The following is a 20357-nucleotide window of genomic DNA, read 5'->3' as shown; positions in this document are numbered from 1 at the left end:
CGGTATGAGATATTTTTGCTCTCTAATCCAGGACTTACTTTCAAACATACTACAGCCTTAAACCCTGCAACCTTGCTGCCAGAGCCAGGGCAACCGACGCATGACTGCCTTGAGGTCCTGAATCAGACCACGCAGGTGCGACCTGATCTTGCTGAGGACCCAAATGAAGACCCAGATGTTGAATACTTTGTGGACGGCTCCAGCTCTGTCATCGATGGAAAAAGACGAACAGGATGTGCAGTGGTAACCTTGGATAAGGTAGTATGGAGGGAGTCATTGCCGAGCTCATGGTCGGCACAGGCCGCAGAACTCACTGCGCTCACCCGAGCATTACAGCTGGGGACAGACCAGCGAGTTAATATATACACTGACTCTCGCTATGCTTTTTCTACAGTCCATGCGCACGGACTATTGTGGAAAGAAAGGGGTTTCATTACTGCCTCTGGGAATAAGATTGCTAATGGCCCCCAGATTATCAAACTACTAGAGGCACTCCACCAGCCTAAAGAGGTAGCAGTCATTCATGTGCGGGCCCATGGGAAGGCTGCTGAGAAAAAGCATAAGCTTGGAAATGCAAAGGCTGATGCAGCAGCAAAGGAAGCTGCATTTATTGGGGGAGAAGCGGAAGAGGTATCCAAGCAGGCTATGTCCCATGCCATATGGCCATACATTCAGGATTTAGTCCCACAGTATTCCCCTGAAGAAGATAAATTTGCACAGAAAGCTTGTGCAGAAAAGAACTCCCAGGGGTGGTGGATAGTACCAGGAGGGAAAGTCATGATACCCAGGCCATTGCTTCGGGAGGTGCTGCAACAGCTCCATGCAAGAACCCATATGGGAGGTTTGGCCATGGGTGATCTAATGATCCGCCAAGCAGTAGCCCCAGGGCTATATGTAGAAGCTCAGCGCATTGCTACCAAGTGCATTACATGCCAGAAAGTAAACCCTCGAAGGAAACCCCCTGTGCCAATGGGAGGTAGACCCTGGGCAGCGTACCCTGGACAGGCATGGCAGATTGATTTTGCCGAGCTCCCACGATCCGGACATCACGGGTTTTTACTTGTCATGGTAGACCAGCTCTCTGGTTGGGTCGAGGCTTGGCCCACCAGGACTGCCACTGCAGCTGCAGTAGTGAAGTATTTGTTACAGGAGATCATTCCCCGGTATTCCCTGCCTGAGTCCATCGAGTCGGATCAAGGACAACACTTTGTGGGAAGAGTGGTTCAAGAAGTCGCACAAGCTCTCAAGGTTACTTGGAAACTACACACACCATGGAGACCACAGAGTTCAGGACAAGTGGAACGCATGAATAGAACTTTAAAGACTTTGCTCACCAAAATCTGTATTGAAACACGCCTTAAGTGGCCTCAAGCATTGCCGCTAGCTCTTACTTGCATTCGAAACACTCCCCGACGGGGCCTCAAATTGACCCCATATGAAATTATGTTTGGCAAGCCGCCTCGAGTCTTACCTCCTGGGATGCGAGAGAATGTAACTTTTGAATTAGGTAATAGTGAACTTCATACATATGTTATTGCCTTGCAGTCTGTCTTGTTTTCTCTTCACAGGTATGCAGCCTCCTTTCAGCGTCTGCCTTTAGATGTACCGGTACATGACTTCTCCCCGGGAGACTGGGTCTTGGTGCAGCAGTGGAAAAAGGAGCCTTTGACTGAGAGGTGGAGTGGCCCTTTCCAGGTACTTCTAACAACCCACACCGCTGTAAAGATTACTGGCCATGATCGTTGGATACACCATACCCGTGTGAAACGACATCCACAAGCGTCAGAGGACAACATCTCCCAAGACGAACTCACTCCGGAAGCTGAGTCGTCTTCGGAACAAGAAGCCAGCAAGTGGAGCTGTGAACCTACTGGTGATCTCCAAGTGCGCCTGAGACGGCTTAATCAAAGCTCAGAAAATTAGACAAGAAAGTAAAAGGGAAAATATGGTGGGAATCTTAATGTGCCTTGTTGTTATCTGCATAATGAAAGAAGCAGAATTGAGCAGCCTTAACCGCTGGCTCACACCCTCGCTTTCCCAAATTGCTCCCCCAGGGACAAATTTGTATGTTGATATGATGGAAAGAATTGCAGGTACTTTTAATCTTACCAACTGCTGGGCCTGTGGGGGGCTTCGGGAGGCCAGAGGCCAGTGGCCTTGGAGGGCTTTTCCTTTGGCCCCGAAATGGCTAGTAAGTAGTAAGGCAGATGTTAAAAGTACTAGTCAAAAATGGGATGAGAACCACAGTTGGGAACTTTCCCAAGTGGCGTTAGGAGAGTATTGCATCAGTAATAATGGTACAGGAAAAAGGTTGGGACACAGCCGTTGCATATGGACTTTAAAAGTAAGGTGGATGAAGATTAGAACGGCTTTATTATCCTAATAGCCCAGGGTATAATCGGCTAGTGTGGCAGCATCCCAATGGAACAATTGTGTGGTTTAATAAGTATTGGAGTGCCACAAATCAAAGTGATGATCGGACAGATTGTACAGACAAGAACCAGGATGGGCTATGGGAATGTTCCATGAAAGGAGGCCACGCAGTTGCTGGTCCTTTGGGTCCAGAAGGAGGCTTGGGGTTTCCCGAGATGCCCTATGGTTGGGCCCCTCCAAATGCCACCAATAGAGAAAATAGGGCCTTAAGAGGATACTATTGGATTTGCGGATGACGGGCCTATACAATACTACCACAGGGGTGGACAGGAACTTGCTATATGGGAGTAATTGTACCAGCTTTCTTTTTGTTACCGTCTGAGGTTGGAAATAAGCTAGGAGTCTCTTTGTATGATGATTGGAAAAGGGCCAAGAGAAGTATTGATGTAAGTTTGACACAGGGTAGCTCCCAAAAGTGGAAGAAGGATGAGTGGCCTCCTCAGAGGATTATTGAGTATTATGGACCAGCTACATGGGCTAATGATGGGAGTTGGGGATACCGGACACCAATATATATGCTGAATAGAATCATCCGGTTGCAGGCAGTCTTGGAAGTAATTACTAACCAGACCGCCACTGCTCTCGAGTTATTGGCCCGACAAAGTTCTCAGATGAGAGCAGCCATATACCAAAATCGGATGGCCTTAGACTATTTACTTGCAGAGGAAGGCGGAGTCTGCGGAAAGCTCAACCTTTCTAATTGTTGCCTCCAAATAGATGACAACGGGAAAGCAGTCTTAGAGATTGCCAAAGAGATTAGAAAAATAGCCCATGTACCAATACAAACGTGGGAAACCACATGGAATAAGGACTGGTGGTTTCAATTATTTGGAGGACCCTGGTGGAAAAAGGTAGGGTTTGTGCTTTTGTGTGCTCTAACTGGTTTGATTTTTATCCCTTGCCTTATTCCTTGTCTCACTAGATTGATAACCACCACGGTAGAAGGAATGCAGGTTGCAGCAGTCCCTCTAAAAGCACAGACTGCTGCAAAGGTCATGGTCCTCAGAAAAATTCCTCGTAATTATCTTGATATGCCCGAATGAAGTAAAGATCAGAAAGCATCTCGAGGGGGGATATTGTTAGAAATATTATTAAAAATGCATTATCAATAGCAGATTTAGAAAAAAAAACACAGCTGCTACCCCTCCTTGTCTCCTTAATGGGAGAGGGAAGGGGGGGGTTGGAAATTGAAGGGAAAAACCACCAAAGGCCCTTTGTACTAAGGTATCACTCCCTCTCTGTTCTGCAAATTTACTATCTCTTTGTTACACTAAATCACACTTTCTTTCATGACCCCCACATTCTTAGGCTAAGATAAGAGCAAATGCCATTTTTGCCTTCAGGTTGAACCTTGAGTAACCTTGGGTCCCATCTACGCACGCGTGATAACCTAATGCATATTAAGCCTACCCGCCCCGCATACTTAAGTAGTTAATTATAATGCACATGGGACGTATGAAGCGACATGTTTACATATATGTTTGTATGAACCGGAAATGAGTTGTAAAAATTCCTCCTTCTGCACACGTGGTCAGGAGAGAGGGGATAAAAGCCTGCTAATGATTGTGCCCGGGGGTCAGAGTGATTGATCTTTTGTCTCTCTCTCTGACCCTATTTGCAAATATATACCTTTTGTGTTGCTAATAAAGTGTGTCTGTAGCTGAAGGTTTTTTTCCGCCTCCCGAGAAACGAACCACGATTTTTAATTCAATAGCCTCCTAACACATTTTCAAGCGCTAACTTTAACACTCGATCTGAGCTCTGGCTGATATAAAGGATCAACCAAAAAGAAAAGTTGCTGAGAGATAAACGGGTGTACACAACCTCGATGCACAGTTAATGGGTCTGATGCCAGCTCTTTTTATAGCTGGACCCTCGTTTTTATGGTGTGAGCATTACTTGGCCTGCATGGCCAGTCGCTATTCATTGTGTGACTCGCTGGTGGGCTGGGTCACATATGTAACGCGTAGCAGGGGCCTGTGCACTGCAGGAACCCCGGGCAAGACAGACCTATGGGGGTGACACCGTAAACGGCAGCTCTCACGTGCTTAAAAAGCAGGAATGCAACATAACCCAGTGATGAAACTGGTGGCCTTTGAGGTGAGGATTTGCTGCGGTCACCATAGACAGCGGCCCCCAAACCAGTCCTCCAGTGGCTGAGGCTTGTAGGGCTTGCTCACTTGTATCCCCTTTTTCCAATGGCTGCCGGGGTCAGCAGCAGCCTACCTGTCCCATCCCCGCTCCCCGCAAAGCTGGTGCCTGGCCCTTTAAATCCCCAGGCTCAGGCGCGCCGCTCCCCACCATCACCCACCCCCAGGTCAGAGGCGCGAACCACCACCCCCCCCAGCGGAGCGCGCTCGCTGATTGGCTGAGCACCTCTTGCACTGATAGTCAACAGGGCCAGCGTGCGGGAGCCGCGGCCTTTTTCTCGCCCAATCGGCGCCGGGGTTACTGTCGAGGCGGGGGGTGCCCGAGCGCCAGCCAATGGGAGGCGGCCTTCTTGGCGGCGGCGCAGCCCTAGTGAGTCTGAGAGGATCTGGGGCGCCACTGCGGGCGTGAGGAGACGCGGGGCCCGGGCAGGTGCGGGGGTGGCCACAGGGCGCGGTCGGGGAGGGGGACGCGCGGGCTGGCCCTCGGGGCGGGAGCGACCTCCTCCTCCTTTTCAGCCAAGCCCGGGGTGGGGTTCGGGGAGGAGCTTGCTCTTGCGGCTCGGCAGCTGCTGGCGGCGGAGGTCGGCGTGTGCGGCCGCGGGGCGGGGCGGGCTTGCTGGGGTTGGTTCCGGGACCGTTATAACGGTGCCTCCTGCGGCGGTTGGGAGGCGGGACCGTTTGGCCTCGTGGAACGTCCCTCCCCCCCAGCGTTTCACTGGCTCCTCTGCTGCCGCCTCAGCGAGCGGGGCGCGCGCGAGTAGGTGTGTTGTGACGTATTTGTCGTCCCCCCCTCCCCCCCCCGCGCATGGTGCGTTCCAAGGGAGGGGGCTCGCAGCCCCACAGAGCGGGGGGGGGGGAAGGAAGGGAGGTAGGGGCACGCTGGGAACTAGCAAGGGGGCCTGGAAGAAGTGTTGCAGTCGGAGGGAGGGGTGGGGGAGGGGGCACAGGCACAGGCACGTGGAGTGGCTCAGCCAGCTTTTTGCCCTACCAGCTTGTAAGTTCTTTCGGCCCCAGGGATCAAACGGGTGCCTTCGTGCCCCCCTACTTCCTCCCCCCAACCTTTCCCATCTCATCCATTGTGGTCTGGCTCAGGTGTAAGCAGCAGCAGTTGAGGTGGCCCTGAAGTTGTCTCTGGTGTGGAGGATAATGCTGCTTCTCATCGAATTTGGAAGGGTGTTGTAATTGTGAGGGCTAAGTATTTCTCTCTCTTTCTCTGTGTCTTTTGAGAGAGGAAAGTTTTCAAAACATATCCTTGTTTGTGAAATGTGCCTTCTGGCATCAAGCTTACAGAACTGTTTTCAAAGTACTCTGCAATAGGGAGGGGTGGGTAAGTCCCCTCTTCTGGTGCTGAAACTTTGGGCGAGTGAGCCCCCATCTGCTGGTCCCTTCTCCTGGTGCTATACGCACGCAGAGAGCTAGATTCAGAGCAGACTCGATCAGTTGGTGTCCCCCGTGCTGAAAAATGATGGTGGGGCGCTTTGAATGAAAGCTCATTAGATGAACTTTTGTTCAAAGCACCGTGCCACCTTTTCAGCATGGGGTACTTTGATACATGTGACGCTTGGGTGCATGGCTCACTAATTAAAGCACCCTCCCACACCTCCCAGAGCATGGGTAAAATTGCCCTTGGTGTCTGAGACTGGAGTTGCTTTTATAGGCAACAGACTCTATATGGGTTATCTCAGGCAGACTTTTCTTGAGGCAAGTGATTTCCTACTCATCTTCCCCCACCCAGCTAATTTGAAGACTGTGGCTTGGGGTATAACTTGAGACCCTAGTTTTGCCTTTAGTTGGTAGTGACAGCTAACCCATTTTGACTCCGGGATCTACTGCTACCAGTTTTCTAACTTGCAGAATATCAGACTTATTATTGTTATTATTATTTATTTATTTATTTTTTTACATGAAAGCTAAGCTCTCTAGAGAAGTAACTAAAACAATAAACATAGATACTCATATACCTGTACTTTCTAAAAGAAATATACTTTGAGATTTTGACTTGTATTTAACATGTTGGAAATGCCTTGGTCTGTCATGCTTAGCTTTTCTAGCTTTCAAGGGTGGCCCTTTTCAACACCTGTGTCATTCACAGGCAATTCCTTGATGTCAGTGAGGATAATGCAGGCTTGTTCTTTCCAGAATGGGCTTAGTATTTTTGATTCCTAAGCTGCTGTGTTTTCTGTTGCTGGAGGCATTGTTTCAGACTCTCTTCATTGCTGCAGATTTCTAGATTTTTCTGATGCATGCAATTTTGAATAGGTCCAAGTTCTTTATATAACAGTTCACCAGAGGTGTATGTCTGCATCAATTTTTCATTGCTAATATGTAGGAGAATTGCCTGCCTTTGACTGTTGTTCAAGAAGTTCTTCAGTATCTCATGTCTTCATGCTCTAAAGTCGGCAGTAAGACCGATGAGAATTATGTTTATTTTTAATTTTCTGCTGATGAGAGAATGAAGTTCTGAGTTGCAGCAGACCCATCAGAAGTATGGAACATGGAGGAAGTATAGTATAAACTTGTCTTCATAGTAGTATGCATGCTGAAACACCTGGATTGTGATTCTAGTAGGGTGGCATTTTTTATGGGATCAACTGCATAGTTGGGATGGACATAGACTACCCTTCCCTGGACCTTGTCAAGTGATTCTCTGGTAGATCAGGATAGGGTAGCCTATGCTTCTCCCCTCCCCCCTGTTAATTACCAAGGGGCATGGTGTCAGATCTAGGGAAGACTACTTTGGTATGGATGTAGAAGTGTGAGTTGCAGCTTCCTCAGACCTAGCTGCACATGGATGCCTTGTCAAGTGTGACATTTGCCATGTTGTTCCGTTCCTTGTGTGTGCTTTTTGGTTTCTGTGGGGATAAGACACAGTTGTTTGGTTCCATGGACCATCTAGGCCAGGAGTCTGCAGTATTTTGGGGTAGAGTGCCAAGAACACCTGCAGCCTTGACTTGTAAGATGTTGGCATGCCAGGGGTTGATGGCAGGGAGTTGAGGGGTCTGATCTTTGTGGCAGCACAGCCCTGGCCTCTTTCCCTTCATCTTCCCTAAGGCATGTGCGCCAAGCACAGTGCCTACATGCCATGCTCCTGTGAGGGTGGGTTGCTTACCTCTGATCTAGGCTCGACAGATTTGGCTTTATTTTATGGTTTGTGGCAGGCTGGATTTGATTTAAATGAGTGATGTAAAATCACGATTTAAATCATGATTTAGATCGCTGGGTAGAAAGCCTCGATTTAATCATTGTTTTCTACAAATAATACATCATTGTTTGATATCCTTTATCCATTTAACTTCTTGAAACTTTGCACTTTTAGAGAAAGGTAAGGGCTTGACTGTGTATACACAGGCTTGCAGAAAGACTGACTGTAGGACTGATGGGTGGGTAAATCGGGTCTGTTCCATATACTACTGCTATCTCTGGAGATGAGACTCTCTGTATACCTGAAAAAGGGTGTTTGTGCCCAAAAGCTTGCAAAGAACAATTTTTTTCCAACTGTTTAGTTGATCTAATAAAAGATATCGCATCTACCCAAAGAACCTAGCTGTCACCAGCCCTGACATAGTGGGGATCACAGAAACGTGGTGGGACTCATCGCATGACTGGGCGGTGAGTGTCAAGGGCTATAGGCTATACAGGAGGGACAGGATAGGAAGGAAAGGTGGAGGAGTAGCACTCTACATCAAGGAGGAATATACTTCCTCGTTGATTAGCAAGGGGGTAGAGGGGGGGCACTCTGAGGTGCTCTGGGTTAGAGTAAAAGGCAGTCCAGGGGATAGAGGCTTAACGGTGGGAGTCTACTATAGACCTCCCAACCAGGGAGAAGAGCTCGACCAGGAATTCTTAGGTCAGCTCGCAGAGGCAGTGAGGGCTAAGGATGTGGTCATCATGGGGGACCTGAACTTCCCAGACATCTGCTGGGAAGAGCAGTCAGCCAAGTCTGATCGCTCACGTCGGTTCTTAGCCAGAGTGCAGGACCTCCATCTAACCCAGGAGGTGCACAGCCCCACCAGGGGAGACGCCTTGTTGGACCTGGTGCTGGCCACGGGTGATGACCTGGTGAGGGGGCTGTGGGTGATGGGCCACCTGGGAGACAGTGATCATCGCTTGCTGGAATTCACCATCCAGCGTAAGGTGGCAAAGGGCTGCAGCAAGGCAACAGCCCTAGACTTTAGGAGGGCTGACTTCAACAAGCTAAGGAGGATCGTTGGGGAAGCGCTGAGGACCCAGAGGGGAAGGGAATCAGATGTCGAAGGTGAGTGGTTGCTCCTTAAGGAGACAATCCTCCATGCCCAAAGGGAGGTAATCCCAACAAGGGTCAAAGGGAGCAGGAGGGCACATAAACCCCCATGGCTCACTAGGAGCATCCGGGAATGTCTCCTTGCTAAAAGGGAGGCATACACCCAATGGAGGGATGGGGTCATCACCAAGAAGGACTATGTTACAGTCGCCCGAGGATGTAGGGGGGCAGTCAGGAAGGCCAAGGCAGAGATGGAGATAGGACTAGCTTCCCGGATTAAGGACAATAAGAAGTCCTTCTTCAAATACATAGGGGGTAAAAAGAGGGTCCCGGGTAATGTGGGGCCCCTGCAGGACGCGATGGGCAACTTAGTCGTCACGCCAGATGACAAAGCTGACATATTTAACGATTTCTTTGCCTCTGTCTTCCTAAGTAGGGACCAGTTCAGCCACCTCCCTGCTGGGCCCCCCTCGGGCCCCGGGAGAGACACGCCTGGGCCAGGGGTTAGCGAGGAGTTAGTTAGGGTACTTCTGGAGAGGCTGGACGTGTTCAAGTCTGCTGGTCCGGATGATCTTCACCCTAGGGTTCTACAGGAGCTGGCCGAGGTCATTGCGGGACCCCTGGCGCGGCTCTATGAGCACTCGTGGTGCTCTGGTGAGGTGCCGGAGGACTGGAAGAGGGCCAATGTGGTCCCTATCTTCAAAAAGGGAAAAAAAGAGGACCCGGGAAATTACAGGCCAGTTAGTCTTACCTCAATCCCGGGTAAGCTCTTTGAAAAAATTATCCTGGCACACATCCAGGAGGGCCCTGCGGGGGAATGCATGCTCAGGGGCAACCAACATGGGTTCATCAGTGGCAGGTCTTGTCAGACCAACCTGGTGGCCTTTTACGATCAGGTCACCAAATCATTAGACGCAGGGGTTGCTGTGGATGTAGTCTTTCTGGACTTCCGGAAGGCTTTCGACACTGTCTCTCACCCTGTCCTCATCAAAAAGCTGGGAGACTGTGGTGTCGATGCCCACACAGTCAAATGGGTCGCCAACTGGTTGGAGGGCCGCACCCAGAGGGTGGTAGTGGATGGGTTCTTCTCGACCTGGAAGGACGTGGGCAGTGGGGTTCCGCAGGGCTCGGTCCTCGGGCCTGCACTGTTCAACATCTTCATCAGTGACTTGGATGAGGGGGTAGAAAGCACCCTGTTCAAGTTTGCTGATGACACTAAGATGTGGGGGGATGTGGGTGCACTAGAAGGGTGCAATAGGCTACAAGCTGACCTTGACAGGTTGCAACGGTGGGCGGATGAGAATAGGATGGGGTTTAACACTGATAAGTGCAAGGTGTTGCACATGGGGAGGAAGAACCGGCACCACACTTACAGGTTGGGGAACTCCCCTCTTGCCAGCACGGAGACGGAAAAGGATCTTGGAGTCGTCATTGACTCCACGATGAACATGGGCCGGCAGTGTGGGGAGGCAGTCAAGAAGGCCAACCGTACCCTGTCATGCATCCACAGATGCATCTCGAGCAGGTCCAGGGAGGTGATCCTCCCCCTCTATGCAGCACTGGTCAGGCCGCAGCTGGAGTACTGCGTCCAGTTCTGGGCGCCACACTTCAAGAGGGACGTGGACAATATGGAAAGAGTTCAGAGGAGGGCCACTCGTATGATCAGGGGTCAGCAGGGCAGGCCTTATGAGGAGAGGCTACGGGACCTGAACCTGTTTAGCCTCCACAAGAGAAGGTTAAGGGGGGACCTTGTGGCCTGCTACAAACTGGTCAGGGGGGATCAGCAGGTATTGGGGGAGTCCCTGTTCCCCCGTGCGCTCCCAGGAGTGACCAGGAATAACAGTCACAAGCTGGCGGAGGGTAAGTTTAGATTAGATATTAGGAGGCGCTACTTCACAGTCAGGGCGGCTAGGGCCTGGAACCGGCTTCCAGGGGAAGTGGTGCAGGCTCCTAGCCTGGGGATTTTTAAAAGGAAGTTAGATGAGCACCTTGCCGGGGTCATCTGACCCCGGTGCTCTTTCCTGCCAAGGCAGGGGGTCGGACTAGATGATCTACCTAGGTCCCTTCCGACTCTAGCTACTATGAAACTATGAAACCTTGTCTGCCTATGATCTCTGAAGACAGAAATCCACAGTTTGAGAACTGAAACTAGGCATCACAGAGATGCTGAATGGGATCTTCTAGACTGAGCACTGAGTTCCCTTTGGGTAGAGTGGTTTTCTTTAATCTTTACTAATCTATAAAGGAGTCTCTGGGACCCTCTGAGACTGGGCCCCTGATATAGTCTATGGGCTGTTGTCACTTATTTATAAAACTTCTAAAAAGGTTACATGAACATGTTGTCTCATAGGGATTATTGTTTATTTCTAATTATATACTATTCCATGATGAGATCTTTGAGTGTTAACATATCTTAAATTAAAACTAGCTTTATTTTTTAAAGCATCTTAATAAAAAAAGTCTGATTTAAATGAAATCTGATTTAAATTAAAAAAAAAAACCTGAAGAAAAATTGTCCTGTACCCTCCTTTCCCAAACACTGAAGTGTTTCTCGTTCTTTTTAATTAATCATGAACATATGTAATCGTGTCTTTTATTCTCTTCAGTATCCCTGCATGAAGCAGGACTATCTAGTTTATTGGTAGGGGAAGGGACTTTTATTTCTATTGAATATTGCAATAATTCAAAAGGACCTGGCATACAAAATGCATCTTCCTGTCCACTTCGAACTTTGCAGCTTTCTACAGTTGATTAACTTGCTAGAAGCAGTTATACATTTCTTCAGTATAATGAGTGGACTGCCTGCCATGTCTATGTAGTTCCTGTAGTGTGATCCAAAAATACTTTCCACCCTTGCCATGTTAAATGGGTGAAACTCCATCCCTTCCATAGTAGTTGCTTACAGAAATATCTAGATTAAAGGCACTGATTACTTACTGACTTCTAAGAACTGAAATGTCCATGCAGCCCTTGGCCCTTGCTGTGTCTGCCAGTCAGGGTGCCAGTTGTGATTATAATTTTCTCTAGCAGCTGTTTACTGAAAATTGGGATAAATACTAGTTCACTTTGCATAGAGGTCATGAACTTTGTTTTAAAGCAGTCAGATACCTGCTCTGGAGAGCTCCCTTGTATCAGACTTTGAGCAAAAAGTCTCTTGAGCTGAAATTTGAGTAATTGGTTGATGTTTCCTGTTGCACCTAGGTGTTGACATTGCTGTATCTATGTATTCAGCTTGCTGCCTTTGTGGTTTTGTGATGGTACAAAAAGTGTTTCTGGGTTAAGTGTGTGTGTGTATTGACAAACATATATATTCACAACTTACATTGTGCCTATTTTCTTTACCTCTTTCTGGATTCCCACCAGAACTAGTTTAGATCTTATGGGGAAAACCTGCATTAAGCTTGATTCTAGCTATTGTTCATACCAGGGCTTTAATTTCATTAGTATAAGATTTGTTTTTGTGTGTTTCATTTATTTGTTTCTTTTTCCGTCTCTCACCTTCCAATATTTTCTGAATAAAGCTTCCTTTTATTTCAGTGTATTTTGCCATCCATTCAGGAGCCAAATCCTCTTGCTTTGACAGATCGGGTTTCCCTCTTTTTAGTGTTACTTGTGTTATGCTCTTTAGCCCAGTGATCTGTTCTTCAAACATATGGCAAAAGCAGCTTGAAATTACTGTTATAACACTAAGAATTATATCTGTTCATGAACATGGGCACAACTGCAGATTTTTCCTCTATGGATTACTGAGAAAATGTTGTCTCTGCAGTTATTACAACTAAATGAAATGCCTTTCATGATTTGCAAACTGAAGCACATTAATATGCAAATAACTTGATACTTGCTAGGATGCTGTTCTTGGAATAAACAAGTTGACAGGTCTTTCTTTTGTTTTATTTGTAACTTTTTTTTTCTCCTTGCCTGTTACTTTTAGAGAAGGAAGGGTGCATATTTTTGTGGCAGGTTACTTATCAGTACAAGATCATATTGTTAACATACCTAAACTTGGTTATTTTTAGTGTATATAGCTCATGTTTTATGATGCCTTAAGACAGATTACAAGCCAAAATAGTGTTGAAATCCATCTGCAGCTGGACCTGATAAAAGCAACAGCCTCTTATCAGCAGCATTTCTTCCCAATAACTGAAACAGCCACTTAGGAACACTGTGGCACAAATGTCTTGCTACTAACAGGTGTTGACTAGATTTAGTTCTTCAAAACTGACGTTGAATGTTAAACAGATGCTCTGAAAGATTCAGATTAATAGAGGTATTTTCCCTTGGTGCTGTTGTGTGGCCTGCAGGTCTCCCTATGGGGTTGGAAACTTGTCAGCAGGGGAGTGGTGGCCCTGGTCCCCCATTGACAAATTTCCAGACCCGTGGGGAGCCCCAGGCCCTGCATGCTCGTTTGGGTACCTGATCCTAGTGCACAGGGCTGCCTGAGGGTGGTGCTGTGCCCTAGGGACCGATCCTGGCACAGGCTTGATCGAGCCAGCAGATCAGACTCATACCGTTCCTCTGGCCCACTGAGGACAAAATCTTGAGCACCCCTGGACTGAAACAACAGCCTACAAATAGGGGTGCACTGATAGATTTTTGGGGACAATATCGATAGCTGTTTTTTTGTGTTTTTAAGGAGGTGTCTTGGCTGATACTGATCTGATTTCCAATATGCAGCCTGGTAGCTTGAAGAGCAGTGTCTGGCTGATAAGTCTGTTGTTGTGGTGGAAGGGGCATGGGGGGTGGGGGGCAGATCAAGGCCCCTGTGGTTCAGGAGGGAGTGGGGCAGGGTCTGGGCCAGAAACTGCCCAGCCAGGGTGGGGTGGGGTGCAGGACAGAGCCCTGGCTTGTCCAGGGGTGGGGGCAGCTCTTGCTGTTGCATGTACCCTGAGAGAGCATGGTGGGGAGTGGTGCCCTGGATCTGTGTAAGTCAGGGGTGTGCCGGGCTCTGTCTGGCAGGGGTGGGGCTGGGCTGGGCTGCGCTCAGAGCTGGGAGGAGGCTATGGGGTAGTGGTGGGGCTACAGCCCCTCCAAAATTTGCCATAGCCCCCCCAGCCCTGCCCTCCCAGTATCATCACTGCCTGCCCCAAGTGCAGCTTGCCGAGCCCCTGTCAGGAAGAGCCCTACGCAGCCCTGGCCCCAGCCTACCCCGCACAGATCTGGGAGTACCCCCACCTTTCCCCTCTGCCCTCCTGGGATGTGCGCAGCAGTGGGAGCCGCCCCTCCTCCCCTTATGCCCTCCGGACAAGCTGTGGTTCTGTCCTGTGTCCCGCTTTGCCTCACACTGCCCCAACTGGGCAGCACCTGCCCCAACTCCAATCCCGCTCCCTCCCTTACTGCAGGAACCTTAATCTGCACCCCCAATCCCTTTCCTTCCACCACACCAGACTTACCAGCTGCATGCAGCTCTCCAGACTGCTGGGTTATGCTCTTTACTGCCTAAGTTCTACTCTGTGGCTGGGTGCATGTATGTGGCTGATAATGTGTCTGATAAATGCCTCATCAAGCTGATTTCTGATGCAGTTAATTTTCTTTATATTGACACTGAACCAATAGCGGACCGATGAATCGGAGTACCTCTACCTACAAACTAAAATTCAGATGATACTTGGTATAAGTAACTTCCACTGAAAGATTTACAGTATGTGAGTTCCTCCTTTTGGCTATTAGAATATGGCAAAGTTGGTATACTTCAGCTATTACTGCAGGCATCCATCGGTTTTAATCGGTTACTTGGAAACTTTTATCCAAGACCATTTAACAGTATTTTAGTTTTCTAAACTTTTTTTAATGTTAACTTGTAGGTGGATACAAGCATACAGATGGCAGATAACAGGTAAGTTGGACTGCTTTTATTCTGTATCTGCTTTAAATTAATATTGCCACTTGCTGGAAGTTTCCAGATGTGTTACTTTCTTAGGTAAAGATAACCTTGCTAAACCTGGATAAGCAAAAAATAGCATAATGTATGACATTTTGGGGTTACCCAGGTTAGAACAAATGATTCATAGAATGAAGTATATTGAAAAACTATCTTAGTTTATCTTTAGTTATGGGAATGCCCATTTTAAAGATGGTCAACAGAGTAGTTTAAGTAGTAGTGCTAGCACTTTTCAGCTTGTTGGTAAAATACCTTGCAGTTGAGGTTATTTGTTTTGGGGCTTTTAAATTTAAAAAAAAAAACAAAAAAACCCTGCCATGCTGGTTGAAATTAGGGCGTTCCTTTCCAGTTAGAGGAAAGTACTGACTGAAGGTTAGATTTTCACTCATTTCTTCAGAAACTCTTTTTAATGATCAATGCAAATCTGGTTCTGTGTGGGTTTGGCAACCAGAATGACTCCTTCATCTAGGTACCAATAAATCTGTTAATAAATGATTAAGGAATAACAAAGCATTGCAAAGCTGATGCTCTAATATTACACTTTATGTTTCATGTAAATACCCATGTTTGTGGTGGTAAGGCATGGTGCAGTATAAGCATCAGAACACACTGCTGTGAGAAATTACATCTAGTTGATAGAAGGAAGTTGGTTGTGTTTTTTTTTAAGTTGTAGTTGTACTTGCTTCTCTCGTTTGAACTTGGAGTGAGTTTAGAGAGTAATTTCAGCAATTTTCAAATTCTGCTGCATAAACTATGGGTTGCCTAGAAATTATTTGCTGACCATTCAAATGGTGTGGCCTTGTTACTGTATCCATTAGCTAATTTTTATTAAAGCCTGCTAAAATACCTCTCTTGTCTTGTATCATTTACTCTGTAAACAGTCACTGTAGTTGTCAAAGGGTGCTAGTAAGCCACAGCGTGGATAGGTGGTCTGCAAAATTTTCCTCTAATAAGAAAATGTGTGAAAAATAGAAGAACCCTTCATAGAGAACAGTCTGTATTGTGCAGATCAACAGCTTTTGTTTATTTTGGTCTACCCTCTGTATTCTTGAGACTCTACTTTGCTGGGGAATTTGAAGGACTCTTACAGCCAGCGTACCACCCAGAGCGAGAGTTATTGGGATTTTGGGGGGGGTGGTTAGGTTTTTTTTGTTTTTTTTTATAAGGATAAACCCTGACTTCAATTTTGAATAATTTAAAATACATTTTCAAAATAATCCCAAAACTAATATAGGCATTGGTACATGCCTGTCTCGAACTCTAGATAACTGAGGGGTGCCATTGCTGTTACAATTCACTATGCTACAGATATTTTTGGTTAATCCATTTTTCCGTATTGTTGTGCAAAAAGTCTTGTTTTACAAGGTCAAAAGTGGTCTGTGAATTCCAGCTGAACTGCTCCTGGTCTTCGTTTTCTTGTAACCTCCTATTTTCTTGGCTCAGGTGGACTTTGTTTCACCAATTCTGTAACAGTTTGAGCTCCTGTGGTCCATAAATAAGAGCTGTCGTGTCCTGTTTTTCCAAATTTGCCATTTTCCTTGGATCTTATAGAAGGAAGCCATATCATGGTCTCAGAGATCACCGATCTTTTTAACTGAAAAGATGAAGGCACCTTGTGACACAGACTTTCACTGGGGGTGAAGTACTACTGGTTTTCCAAAGCTCTTGGATTCTTTACGGATGTGGAGAATGTGGTCTGTCTCTATTGCTTGATGTTTTGTTTTTGAAGAAACCAGCACAAAAATAGATCTCCAATCATGGTGGTTTGTAGTCCACAGTACTTGTAGTGGAATTTCATTTATTGCTGTGAGAACCTGCAATTCCCCCTTTTCTCTAACTTAATAAATGTGCAAGATGAAAGGAAGTGGCTTCCATGCTGCAAGAGAGGTAATTGCATCAGAGTAGTGTTCTGATGGGACTAGTTAAAGTACTGATTAGAGACTATCCGTCAAAGCACTGTAGCTGAGGAAAGGAGCACTTTCCTTGGATTACCCAGCTACTCACCCCATGGATAGGTTTGATGGGATTCACCCAGGTTGGGTTGGGGGAGCCATGGCTACGCCACCTGCACACTGCTTCTTTGGCAGCAGCTCGGGGGGGAGGGGGGAGATGCTGCAGGAGCTGGGACCATGCGTGTAAGGCTGTACTAGAAGTTGAGGGGTATGGCTTTTGGAAGCTGGGAGCCTGGTACTGCCAGTTGGTCACTCTGTCTGGGTCCCAGCTCGGGAGAGGGTGCCAAACTCCCAGTGAGCCCAGCCTGGCCCCTGCAGGATCGGGACTGGATGTGTGAGGGGTGCCGCTGGGACCCAGCCACTGCCCCCATGTTGCTGGGAGGGGTTGGAGGCCATGGCTGTCAGGGGGTCAGGCTACCCTGCCACCAGTGCCCACCAGATGGGGCTCACCCCCTAAGGGGCCACAAGGAGCTGTTTCCCACCCTGGGCTGGGTGGCTGCTGCCTCTGCCTGTGTTCCCAGAGCTCCAGAGTGCTACTGTCCTCTTCTGGTCTCTGGTTACATTTGTCATAGCTGGCAGTTTAAACCTGCACTAATAATTGTTGGGGGGAGGGGGAGTTCTAAATTTTACTAAATTTCCTGCCCCCCACACCCTTAATCATGCTTAATCCTGAAAATGTGAATAGATAAAAATTGAAAGAAATGCTTAAAAATAAACATATGTCTTAGCCGCCGAAATTATTAAAACAATGCCATAAAAATTGGAGTTAGTAAGTTGGAGAGAAATGGCCCAAAAAAGAAAAACTGGGGACCTCAAATATCCATTTTTTGAAATGGGAATATAAAAAGCAGCTTGGACTAGGAATTGCATCTGAATACATTCATTAATTATACAAATTGGTGTGGAAATGGCAGCTGACAAACTGTGGAATAATAGTATTTATCTCTTTTTGCCCTCTAGTCCCAGACTCTGTATTTGTGATGCAGGAAAGAAAATGAGCCTTGGGCACGTATGTGCCCCAGGTACCTGCATCTGCCTCTCCAGGAGAGACTGGCTACAACTCAATGTTTGTTCAGTACATGTAAAAATTTGTCTCCAAAATTAGGTGCTGACTATATAGCTCCCTTGGTTACTCCATGTAGAAATCAAGCTAGTTCTTTTCACTCAGTCATCTAAAGACACTGACCAAAAAAAATCCTGTAGTGCAGTGATTCTCAACTATGGTGATGCATCACTATGGGGTTCCTTGAGATCCTTTCGCGGGCGCCATGCAGTGTTAGGTATGCAAGCGTGTTTCATAGAATAAACCTAGAGATGTCCAACAGGAATCCATCGAGTTAAATACATTATGCCCTGCTGTGGTCTTTAAGTTCTTTTGCAACAAAAAAAATTGCTCTATTTTTCTCCAGACAAAAATGAGTGAAAACTAATCTGGCAATTTATAAGGGGTGCCTTGAGTCTAAAAAGGCTGAGAACCGCTGCTTAAGTGGGATCTGCCTGCTTAAATGTTTGTTTATTTCATATCATGCTTTATAGTGTCATGGTTTCATAAGTAACGCCAGATATTTTCATGATTTTTGTCTGTCTGTAGTGACAGCTTTATATCAAAGTCATGATTCTTTCTAGTGTATGAATCTGACTCTCAATTTTTTTTTTAGTAAAACAGAAGATGCTGCCTCAGATTCTGTGGAAGCTGCTAAAAATACAAGTGACAAAAAAGGTAAAGTGTAAAAAGTAACTGCAGAATTCTGCTGAGGGTGGTAAGCATTCTGTGTCTTGTGCTGAAACTTGTAAATATTTTTTAGTTTTAATATTAATATCTGAAATTGCATATGTGTACTTCCTGGCCTGAGGGACATTTGCCAGATGAACTTGCGTCAGGTTTTTTATTTGCTCATGGCACTCTCGCAAATAACTTCTGGTTCAACACTTTTTCATTTTTAGTGTGGTCAGCAGCAAAGGCTTTAGAGTTGAGAGGAAAGCAGCTAATTCAGTTTTGTTTAATTGTGAAAATAATTAGAGAACATTATTAAATGGTCAATTTTTTTGTGTATCTGTTTTTTCATACTTGAGATTTTAAGCATGCATGAAGTGCCTTTGCCAGATAATATCTTTTGGTGAAGTTGCAAAGGGCCTCTGGCTGAATATAAATTTCAAATTAAAGTAGTCTGTGTCATATGTCAATGCAAGGGGCTGTGTTCTGGTTGCATAGACAACCTGAATTCTCACATTGCCAAACTTGGGTGCTTGACTTTTGTGATCTTAACGTTCTTGTGACGTACTGTATTTACTCAAATCCAAGATTATTTTGAATTTAAGATGACCCTCCCCAATTTCTTTATATACAATTAAACATTTTTATATATGAGACCATTTTCCATATATAGAATTTTTTAATTAGTGGAAGTTTGTCTTTAAATTGCTTCCCCTCCTTCCCTCACTGCTATGACAGGGAAAGCAGCAGCAGTGGTAGGGGGGGGCAGGTCAGACCCTTCCCTTGTCCCCTGCTGCCTGTCTCTGTCTCTCACACTGTGACCCCTCCCATTACCTTCTGCTTCAACTCTGTTCCTGATTGGGGCACTCAGCATCAGTAGTAACCATGCTTAGCCCAGCCAGAGGGAAGTGGTTGGCAGTTCCTGGCTAAGCCAGGTCAGGGCTGGAGGGACAGGAACTGGAGCCAGAGCAGAAAGTAAGGTGGGAAAGGCCAGCTGGGTGGTGGGGGGGAGGCAAAAGGTGAAGTAGCAGGCTGCAATCTCCCTTCCATTCCCCTCATCTGCATATCCCTTTCTTTCCAGCTGAGCCATTCCAGCTTGGAGCAGGCAGCGGCTAAGCTCTAGCTTCAGCCCAGGGTCAAAGCTGAGTTGCTTCCTGCCCCAGGGTGGTACTTGGATACAAGATATGGCACTCTTTCTGTCCTCACAGGCTGATTTAGGGAGGGGGAGAAAGTGCATTGTGTTGGAATTGAGTAAATAAGATGTATTTTTAAAAAAAAAAAATATAAATACAATGATGCACCCTTAATCATTAATAAATATACCCTTAAGGGTGGAAAAGCTTTTTACATGTAGTTTTCTACTAAGATCATCTTGCTATTAGTGATCTTTTCTCCTCCCTCCCTCCCCGCCCAGTTTATGGATGGCTCAAGAGCTGGGGCTAATGTGGCCATTGGGATGCTTTAGTTGCCAGCTGGGACTCCAGGGAGAAATGATGAATTCATTGATGTCATATTCGAGTTGTGAGCCTTAGTGACAAGGTTTGAACAGGAATCCCAAGTGGAAGATTCACTTGGTATCCTTGTACACTTTTTTTTTTCCTTATTCATTCATCTGCTCATTTGTCTTGCTTCTGTGTTTAAAAAATGACCCAGTACTGCTGCTGTTAACAGTTCAGTAATAAAATGATTAGTTACAATTCAAAAGTTAAACAAAAATGCTTAGTGGCCATGTGTGTACGAGACACTGACTGTGGAGTCGTTACTGCGCAGTCATTTGGTGCTTGGATAAACAAGTATTAAATGACTTGCACAGTAACCTGCCTTACTGCATGGTAGTGCCAATGAATGGCTTTTTTTGTGACGCTGACTACGCAGTAGCCTGAGAACTGCGCGGTAGCGTTGCATTAGTTTCTGCCACGTGATGGCTACAGCGCAGTAGTCTTGAGCGACTGTGCAGTCAGTGTCTTGTGTGGACATGTGCAGTCAG

The 20357-nt window shown here is 46.6% G+C and overlaps 1 protein-coding gene across 6 annotated transcripts in view; it reads left to right on the top strand.

The window, feature by feature from the left end:
* The first annotated feature begins 4912 nt into the window (after positions 1-4912).
* The window catches only part of NAP1L4 (nucleosome assembly protein 1 like 4), a 57220-nt gene continuing 41775 nt past the window's right edge, over positions 4913-20357 (top strand). For 2 of the 6 annotated variants that reach the window (XR_016440234.1, XR_016440233.1), the window contains exons 1-3: positions 4913-4953; positions 14628-14659; positions 18315-18376. Coding sequence is in view for 4 of the 6 variants with exons in the window: in XM_090032519.1 (XP_089888645.1) it covers positions 4918-4953; positions 14628-14659; positions 18315-18376 (130 nt within the window). In the remaining 2 variants the exon portion in view is untranslated. Of the gene's footprint in view, positions 5014-5205; positions 5345-14627; positions 14660-18314; positions 18377-20357 lie in introns of those variants that run through there. The other 4 variants (XM_090032519.1, XM_090032520.1, XM_090032521.1 and 1 more) reach the window with 3 other exon arrangements.

The sequence above is a fragment of the Crocodylus siamensis genome, chromosome 2, assembly GCF_052110815.1.
Source record: "Crocodylus siamensis isolate JL-2025a chromosome 2, ASM5211081v1, whole genome shotgun sequence".
In the NCBI taxonomy this organism is placed as follows: domain Eukaryota; kingdom Metazoa; phylum Chordata; order Crocodylia; family Crocodylidae; genus Crocodylus; species Crocodylus siamensis.
This window is presented reverse-complemented; position numbering and strand designations above follow the sequence as displayed.